Here is a 10,020-nt window from a genome sequence, read left to right on the forward strand (position 1 = left end):
CCCCTGAGCCTAAGCCTAGCCCAGAACCCAACTGGGCTACCCAGTTGGGTTACAATTAGGCCATTCCAAGATGCATAATTCTGCTGACTAACTTAAATAAAATACTGTTATTTACACCCGTTCCAGTCACCTCTGTGGTTTAGATTGATATATAATCCTTAAACATACGAAATTTTAAGTATTTCAGCTGTCTCTTAATAAATCAACACTGGTAATCATCTATTATCTCAGTCTTAAGATAATATTATCGTGTTGTGGTGGTTAATAAGCTACATCCATAAAGGTACTCTTTATGACTGTGGAAGTATATTTAAACTACAGAGTATAGTAGGTGTATCTTAATCAGACTATATTAAATTACTTCTTTCTTTCAATATACTATCTATTAATCAGGGTTTAGTATTAATCTAATCATTCGACTTCTATTAAGTAGAAAAACATTTTTATTAGTCACTTACACCCTTTATTTTACTATAAAACTATTGTATAAGGGATACTTCATAACGCTCCAGGAGCAGGTCAAGCCATACTGCATGTAGGATGTCGAATGTTAGGTCGTGTCTAAGGTGGACGCCAGTTCACCTAAGGGAGAGACGGATAGTGAGAAAGGTGATATTATTCATTACCGAGCTAAGACTAAGATAACTGAGAAGAAGAGATGGTAGGAAGAAGGATCTCCTATACCTGGCGACAATGTTATTCTATAGAAAAGCTCGAACTTAGAAGAATATCGAAGAAAACTGGGCTTTCTGGATATTATGGGCCTGTTCCGGAACATGTTCCGGGTGATCTGTTAGGTAGCCTAAAAAACCCATCAGTGATAATGAAGAAGATGATGACCTGGAGATTAGTATAGACCGACCGGCTACTCAGCAGCTATCTAAGCGTGCTCAGGGCAAGAGACGAAGGAGTATGGTATCTAATGGGGAGCAAGAGGGCCAGGAACTTATTCCGTCTGATGATGAAGTGGTTCTTCCTTTACCTGACACGCAACAGCGTATCTCTGGAAGGTCTTATAAGTAAAGTAGTATATTAATCTTAAGATTAAGCTATCTATATATTATTATAAGTATCTAGAGGTTTTTAGCTATAAATAAGTTAATAAGCTACTATTATACTAGCTAGGGGTAGACTACTATATTAAACTACTTAAGGGTCTAGATAGTAAGAAAGCTAAGCTACTATAGGGCCTATTATATAGTATATTATATAAGGAGCTACTTATACTATATAAGATATTTATAGAGCTGCTAAAGAAGAATTTTATATATATTAGTAGCTTATTAGCTATAGCCCCTATACTACTTATATATAAACTAGATAGAGGCTTATATTTCTATATTAATTACTAAATATTAAATATTATTATAAAAAAAGATTACTATCTCCTACTATTAATTAATAAGATATTAGAATATATTATAAAGATAAAGTAGTTTACTAAGCTAGATATTATTATTATATTCTATAAGATTTATATTATACTAGATAATAAATGGCTAACTATATTCTAAACCTAATTTGTTGAAAAAAAGAAACCGAAATCTTAAAGTGCTTCTATCCATTGGGGGATGGACATATTCTCAAAATTTTGCTATACCAGCCGCCACAGACGCAGGGCGGAAAACATTCGCTCAGAGCTCCGTGAAGCTGCTCCAGGATCTGGGGCTGGATGGGCTAGATATTGATTGGGAAGCAAGTTATACCGCTCTCTCCTTTCCGCGTTACGTGGACTAATGGAAGGATTCCACTGTAGTATCCTAAAAATGATAGAGAGGCGAGTGATTTTGTTCTACTTTTACAAGAACTAAGGGCCGTACGTTTCTCCTCCTTTCTCCTCCCGCGCAACTCACAGAGGCCGGTTTAATTTTTAACTAGGCACTTGACAATTATGGCGCGAAGCATGCTGCTGGGGCAAAGTTCCTTCTTACAGTGGCGTCCCCCGCTGGTAGGTGACAAGACGGTTCCGACAGTGATATGGCATGGATAGCACGGAGCGCTTCCTAACCCATATCTAGATCCGCAAAAGATCAGTACTCTTCATCTTAGAGACATGGACCCCTATTTGGACTTCTGGAATCTTATGACTTACGACTACGCAGGAGGTACCTTTTCGGAGTACACTGGGCATCAGGCAAATATATTCAAGAGTAGCTCTAACCAGCAGTCCACGCCATTTAATACCCAAGAGGCAATCGACAGCTATCTTAATGGAGGAGTGATAGCGAGCAAAATTGTTCTGGGTATGCCTCTTTATGGCCGGGCGTTCGTGAATACTTTGGGACCTGGCAAACCCTTTTCTGGCATAGGAGAAGGTAGCTGGGAGGATGGTGTCTGGGACTATAAGGCGCTGCCGCGGCCAGGGGCCGAAGAACACACAGACGCCAATATAATAGCCAGCTACAGTTACGATTCAGAGCGGACCTTTATCAGCTACGATAACCCTCTGGTTACAGAGTTCAAAGCGGAATACATCAGGCTAAACGGGCTCGGAGGTGCCATGTAGTGGGAGAGCAGTGCGGACAAGTCAGGAAATGATAGTTTAATAACGACAGTATGCTCTACCTTCTCTCTACTTGATGGCGCTGACAGATTCGCAAGGTCGTTGAAACACTCGGGGGCGCTGACACTTTTGAGCAAAAATAGAATCAGCTGGATTACCCTCTTTCCCAATACGACAATATACAGGGGGGAATGCAAGACTAGTAACAATTAAAGATCAAGCAGAAAAGGGAACAAGCAAGACAAAGCAACCTTCATCGCAGACAGAGCTCTACTTAGATCTATATTAGAGGGGCGGTATATATAGTGATCAGTAGTGCGTTAACACATTTAAGTACCTGGCGCCCGACTCTCATGGAAGACAGAGAACGACTGGCTTCTAACTTCATTAGCTTGACGGGGGCATTACCATAGCTTGGAAAATTTCCCTTTTGAATCTAGTATTTAAGTGCTCTCTATTGTGCAATAGTGTTATAGACTTCTACACAACAGTAATAACTCATTCCGATGAATGCCAGGAGATGATTGACCTGGCAGTTTAGCTGAAGTTGTGCGTTCACTAAACTTTACGCCATTCAACAATAAAAGGATTAAAGTTCGTCATTAAGCCGTGCCAGAGGCAATTTACTCCTTGTCTTCACAAGCCTTTCTGAAATGCGTGATTACTTTAGCTAAGAAAACTCAAGAGCAACCATCAGCATAGGACTTTCTGGGAAAGCTAAACAGCCGGCTCACTGGTGTTGTTTAACCCTGATACGGGTTGAGCGTGTCCTGTCCGGGCTCCCAGGGGTGATGATTATTGCTAGATACCTCTGCTTTCTCTGCAGTGATATACTCTGGTAGAATCCTTCTCATTGCACGCTAAATAAGGTCAATGTAAGACATTTCTACGGAGCGAAATTCCCACGTTGCACAGAAATGAAATAGAACAAATTCAATGAGGCTAATCGTGTGCAATGGAAAGGTAGAAAAAGAAAGAGCATTAAGTAGTAACACCCGTGCAGTGACTGCCGTATAGCAGACTACGTGGAAGGACTACATCAGCCGTCAGGCCATAACCTCCTAAGAATTACACTACTATCGTTCCGTCCTAGCGAGACAATTTTGCGCACCCCTGCCTTCTGTGCGATGTACTTCAGTGTCTTCTTATCAATTGTCCTAATCACAGGGAGAGGGCACGCCTCTGCTGTCTTCGCCCACTTTTTAGTGCGTACCGCTCCTAAAATCCTCATCCCCTATTTCTGACCACGTCCTAGCTATCCAACTCGGCTAACTTCACAAGTACCAATTGGGCAAATCACATGAGATTGGCCCAAGATGCCCAGATAGACGCCTTCACATTGAATATCGCGGCAGGGGACGCGATTAACGCTCAATCAATACAACTGGCTTTCGAAGCGGCCCAGAGCGCGGGGTTCAAGATTTTCTTTTCCTTTGACTATGTCGCCCGCGGGCCATGGAACCAACATGACGTGACTGAGTTGTTATTGAGATATGGAGTGAATGAGGCTCACTATTGGAACAATGGCCGTCCGTTAGCATCCACCTTCGAGGGCTCAGAGAACACAGAGGAGTGGAGAAATATCAAAGCCAGCACAGATTGCTTCTTTATTCCCGACTGGTCCTCACTGGGAGCCAAGGCAGCGTTGGAGAAGGGCTACGGAATTGTGGATGGGCTCTTTAGCTGGGCTGCCTGGCCCTCGGGTCCGCAAGATATGAACACGCAGGTGGACGTATCCTATCTAAAACTCCTTAACGAATCGGGGGGTCTGGCCTATATGATGCCGGTATCTCCATGGTTCTATACCAATTTGCCCGGGTACGACAAGAACTAGCTTTGGCGCGGGGACGACCTCTGGCATGATCGCTGGCAAGAGGTCTTGTCTGTCCGCCCAGAATTCATGGAAATCATTTCATGGAATGACTACGGTGAATCCCACTATATCGGACCGCTTCACGAAGGCAGGTATGAACTATTCAGAACCGGCAAGGCTCCATTCAATTACGCGGAGGACATGCCGCATGATGGATGGCGGACCCTACTGCCATTCATTATCAGTACTTATAAGAATGGCCATGCTGCAGTGAAACAGGAGTTGTTGGTAGTATGGTATCGCACAACACCGGGAGCTGCCTGCGGTACTGGTGGAACTTCGGCAAATACGCATAGTCATGCGCAATTTGAATTCAGCCCTCTAGACATCATGGCTGATCGCATTTTTTACTCCGCCTTACTCACGGAATATGCCACGGCTGAAGTAATTATCGGTAGCGCCACGCAAACCAGGACTTAGAGAAACAAACCACCTAGTGGTCAGGGCATCTATCACGGGAGCGCGCCATTCGATGGGGCGACGGGGGATGTAGAAGTGACTTTGTGGAGAGAAGGCAACAGAATCTTAACATTGAGAGGCAAGGCAATTTCTGGGAGCTGTCCCAATGATGTTCAGAATTGGAATGCCTGGGTGGGCAGTGTCCAGTCGCCCGGCTAACTCAATCACTCGGCCCGAGCTTATGAGCCAATCGCTCTGTATCAGTGCTAGAAGACTAGGTATGGTGGCTCAAGCTCAGCGTCCTGGTGAAACTTCCATCAACTCTGATCATGTCTAACGAATTGTTTGGCTGCCTGCATGGAGTTCTAAATAAGTACATGCCCAGCTGACCATGCTTGATTCCTCCTACAGGCAAGCATCTATGAGCCATAAGTTGCATTATGTGGAGAGTCAGTTGTTGTCTTAGATAACTATATGGAGATCGCTTATACTCTTGCAGAGACAGGACGGGCTGCGGCCACAGCAGTGGCCCTAGTGTAGGTTCGTTATCAAAAGAGCCAGTTGACGTGAAAGAGCTGATTCTGAAAAAGCACAAGCACAGCCATTAGTGGAACCACAGCTGTTAATCGCGCGCCCATCTAGCCGGCTCAGATGAGCAATAGTGCGTATTTAGAAGTAAATGGGCGCGCGCCGCAGGCTGGGACATGTCTTGACCGAATTTGACCAACCGCGTAGATTCGGTAAGTGGTGGTTGGCTTCCAAAGACATCTGGTACGCGGTGCAGATGAGAAGACCTTCCATGATCTTCTCTATGGAGTCTTCGAGAGATCTGATATTCTCAATTCGTATAGAAAGCCAAGCCGCATCCGCCAATCCCAACGCGCGAACTGTCGACAAGAAATCCCACTGCAGTTAGCTTCTTAATTTCAGGCCCACGTTGTTCGCGTGACAAATTGACAAGACATCGGTCGTCCATTACTGGACCTTGGTCGCTAACAGTTCGTAGTCCTGTTTTCCGTACCAGTCAACTGACAGCCACTTCGATTCCTGGACGAATAACGAGAACAAAATCACGCAGTGGGAACAAGTCCGGCGTCCGGATCCTGGTCCCGACGATCTCATCCTTCCCCATACGCTCCACCGTTCATTGCAGCCTTCTAGTAAAGAGAGTTTGCAGCCTTCCAGACCGTTTTTCTACTCATCTAAATACATAATACTGTAACGTGGCAAGCTGCCAACTCTGTAACCTTTTATGAGGAGACTTGGATGCCTTCATCCCTTGCTTTTGGCACCGAGAGGTACATTGCTAATTAACGCCTTACAAAATAAGAACAATCACTGCTTTGCAGGAAACCTTCCTGTCACTGTCGCAACTGGAGAAACACCGATCGCCCATTATATGTTCCCATCATTTCAGTAGTTATACTTGTTTTCATCCGATTGACTGCAAGACTAGTGGGTAAATCAATATTTTAGCTGCCGTAATTTTCCAAGATAGAAATGATGCCGGATTCAAGGACAGCGTCATTCGTGAGCTCAAAGTTTAGAAAGTCTCTGACAAGATCGTGAAAGGAGATCTGCAACCGGAGCTTGTCAATACAATATGCAGAGTATTGGCTCAGCCAGTCTAATATAGAGTCATGCTCATGGAGTACTCGGTCAAACCCTTACCGTCTGAGAAACCCGCAGCATCGGTTAGAGACGCGCAAATGCTGCTGAGGGAACTGTTCTCTTCTTCAATCAAGACGCAGACTCCTTCAGAGGGACTCATTATCAATCTTCCCCTCCTGGGTCAGCTATCGATGACCCTACCGGAGGACTTTCCTATTGAAAGACAAAAGAGTCTCTATTCTTCTCGGGACATAGATCATCGACAGGTAGGCACTTGCCTGTCCATGACCAGCACAGCAAGGATTATCCTTGTGTCGGGAAAGAGTGCGTCGGAATCCGTCATATTTGACTCATTCTTTCCCAAAGGCTCTTCACTCAGCGGCGTTGCCCAGTCGAGACTCATATTCCAGCTTGCGCCAATTCACAGAGTCTTTCATCACTCTAAGGAGATGTCCCAGATCGATCCAAATTTCTCTACAGCAGACAGTCAGTTGGAAATCTCGCTGAAGGATGATGTTCTGGGCGTTGTTACTCTGGCGTTGCAGTCGAACTCGACAGGTCTCTTTACAGCTCAGCAAAAGAGCGATATCAATCTGACATTCGACGTTGATGCCATGGAAGTTTTCACTTATGAGGGAGAGTTTGTCCGGGTTGACACTTTTGAATAGTTCCCATCTTATACGTCCTTTTGCTCTTCGCAGACATCCTTGACCGACACGATATGAGTCCCTGTGAAAGTAACACTGAAAATACTTGCTTTTAAGACTATGTAGGAATGTTAATCTGTGATAGGTCTCTAGAGTTATCGAAAATATGACATAGACACATCACTTTATGCTTCCGGGGCTCGAGATGTCGTGCCATTCGAAGGTGAAGTGTGCCTTTGAGGCGACATCCTGGCAGATGTTCGCATACTCTTTTCATGAGGTCCTCCAGCTAAACCGAACAAATTCTTTATAAGAAACCCTAAATCAGGAATGGTCGGCAATATAAGCGCTGAGTACCAGCAGCGTATTTCAGGATAGTCCCGCATGCGTAAAACAGCTTTGCGCCTTCATCGTGGGCTACCCTTGGTGTTATGAGCTAGTCCTTGGTGTCTCTTTGTCCTTGGTAGGAACATAGCTTCCTCCGTGGCTACCACGCTCGAAGGGCAAACTCCTGGTTTGTCCAGGAATGGTGGAGTTCTTAGACGACCCGTTCGAAGCGCCGGCGTTTTCACCGGAACTGGACTGATGTCGAGGCTGATATTTCGCACCTGGTGGGACGTATCCGCCCCCGTGTCGTTTTGGCCGAGGATCCTTCCGGAGTTATTTAGATGGGATGCATTGAGTGCGAGTATGTGGGAGACGGATATACCTGGCGAGATTCCACCATAGTGAACCAAACGAATCCAAAATCGGTGTAGGCAGTAACTGACGAGAATGGAACTCTGAATAACAATCAGGGAAAAGAGCAGGGAGCCTGGAGATTGAGACAGCAGGAGACTGATCACGAATTTGTTTTTTTGAAGGTGGACATTATTGGCAGATGAGTCGGGCACAATCCACCCTGACTCGCTCGCTGATCTACGGTCATGTCGTCAAAATACTACATTGCTTCTTGGCAAGGCAACTGAAGGCGCCAGGATGCAGCGAGGCTGAGTCCCAGTAAGCAGGAGGGTAGGACAAGGCTGTTTTCTGTTGTATCAGAGCGGTTGCTCGCCTCAGTTCAACAAGGAGACTGCGATTATTCGAAGAACCCAGACCCCATCTTGAGGAGTCGGGAGTTCCTGGGCACGGTCACTGGCTTGTTTTGCCTCCCCTCTTTTGTCATACATATATGCCATAAATTGCGAAACACATTCAAGTCAAGGGACATGGGTCATGGCCCCTTCAGCCTCGCGCACCAAGCTTCATACTGCCAGATGAGTGAATCGATCCATATTCCTGATGGTCGATCGGTTAACCTGTATCTGGATATTTCGTACGGAGTACTGCTATTATTATCAGACTACGGAGTAGCTTTGGGAAAATTCTTATTTCATCACATTCCCTTTTAGCGAGAGGAGTTATTAGGCGGGGGTACACGTCAACGATGCAGGGGTTATGCAGGGCATTCAGATAAAGAATACAGAGAGCAGCTTCAGCCATACATAATGAAGGCAGTGGCAGCCTTGCCCCTTCATTGTTCCCAAGGCCATGGAAAAGTACCGCATAGGGCAATAGTCGTGTTCCCCCAAGCTCTCTTCGTCCTAAATCAAGATCTTTTATATGATGGGCCACTGGGACTCTCTCTGCTTTTACTTTTAGAACTTTATCATAAGAGAGCTTCCACAGTCAGCTTCTCCCTGGAACAGAAGTGCAGTCTTCCTCCCCTTAGTCTTACAGCGTTGTTTCCCACACAGGATGCCGTCAACTAAAGATATTGTCGTTGTTACTTTTTACATAATCACTGATATCGCATTGCTTGCATTTCTTATCAGTTCATGTCTGATGAGAAGGCCGAGGCATGACCCTAAAGCGATTCCATTCAAAACGCTTTTCATCTGCCTTCTGAGTCGTATAATTTAAGTCTCTCTATAAGTCATGACTCTCACATACCCGGTCCTAAACGTTCTTGACTGATGAATTATTACAGATATATATCGATCATGCTATCTGAGGAACTATAATATGTTGTTGTCCCTTACAATGGCACAGAAATGCCGGGAAGCAGTAAAGCCAGAGAGATAGTGGGAAGTATTTGCTGGTATCTTCAGACTATCCTTACTGCGAATGTATTATATCGACTTATACGTGCATACAATGCGCGACGCCGCAATAGGGCCGCGAAGTTGATCCTTCTGTTGAGGGTGCACGGAAGCATTTTGGTAATCCTATTCATTGTTTCTGTCTTGTGCTTCATCGCCCAAGAGGCCGAAATCTTCAGCAAACAGATCTCCTATTATTACCTCTATATGGCGAGTGATGTCCTCTTTTTGACCGCTTCCCTGGAGATCATGTTCGAGATATACATGATTGTCTGGAAACAAAAAGATTCAAGACTCCCTTCGAAGGTAGGCCGTCCTGTAGTTTGCTATTGGATCGTTCAAATACTGATTGGCAATAGAACGGAGCTATCTCCTTCACGGTTGGGGGTACCTTCTTCTGTCTCCTCAACCTATCTCGGCTTGTTCTTGTTGATATTAAGAGGATCGATAATATGACGGCCGATTGGATTCCTGTAGCCACTGCTATATGCGTGATCGGCTTATACACAGGGATTATCCACTGTTGTATGCAGTGGCATAAATTAGGTCCCTATCGTCGAAGCAAACATTTGCCTACGGAAGATGAGAGGGCGCACATGCTTACTGCTTCTAATGAGGAACTGCACTCGGCATGAGCTGTCCAGCACACTTTTTTTTTTTTTTTTTTTTTTTTTTTTTTTTTTTTTTTTTTCTATTGGGAAATCTCGATTTTTTTTGTGTTTTGTTTTTTGGTTTTTTTTTTGAAAGAGGAGGAGGGAGAAATGGGGGTTTAGGGTTGTGGGGTTTTGGTTTTTATTTTTTTTTTTTTTTTTTTTTTTTCTTTTTTTTTTTTTTTTTTATCTTTTCCCGACCCCACCACACTAAGGGAAATACTTATTGGCGTTTGTTGCTTGAAAAAAAAAAATA

General features: G+C 44.6%; 3 protein-coding genes across 3 annotated transcripts; all 3 read left to right on the plus strand.

Annotated features, from left to right (window-relative positions):
- Positions 1–1,878: 1,878 nt before the first annotated feature.
- CHIB1_1 (Endochitinase B1) lies at positions 1,879–2,506 on the plus strand (the record flags this gene model as incomplete). Its single annotated transcript, XM_026754096.1, has 2 exons — positions 1,879–1,948; positions 2,019–2,506. Coding segments are annotated over 2 exons (558 nt in total), but the record flags the coding sequence as incomplete, so codon positions are not given.
- Positions 2,507–3,803: 1,297 nt separating this feature from the next.
- On the plus strand, positions 3,804–4,796 carry CDV56_100792 (glycoside hydrolase family 71 protein; the record flags this gene model as incomplete). The annotated part of the gene is made up of 2 exons (XM_026754411.1): positions 3,804–4,289; positions 4,338–4,796. The coding sequence occupies 2 exons, from the start codon at positions 3,804–3,806 to the stop codon at positions 4,794–4,796; spliced, it is 945 nt and encodes a 314-aa protein (XP_026609593.1).
- A 1,619-nt stretch (positions 4,797–6,415) lies between these two features.
- CDV56_101178 (uncharacterized protein) lies at positions 6,416–7,054 on the plus strand (the record flags this gene model as incomplete). The annotated part of the gene is made up of 1 exon (XM_026754797.1): positions 6,416–7,054. The coding sequence occupies one exon, from the start codon at positions 6,416–6,418 to the stop codon at positions 7,052–7,054; it is 639 nt and encodes a 212-aa protein (XP_026609594.1).
- Positions 7,055–10,020: the final 2,966 nt, after the last annotated feature.

This window comes from Aspergillus thermomutatus (assembly GCF_002237265.1).
Source record: "Aspergillus thermomutatus strain HMR AF 39 chromosome Unknown NODE_471, whole genome shotgun sequence".
NCBI lineage: Eukaryota > Fungi > Ascomycota > Eurotiomycetes > Eurotiales > Aspergillaceae > Aspergillus > Aspergillus thermomutatus.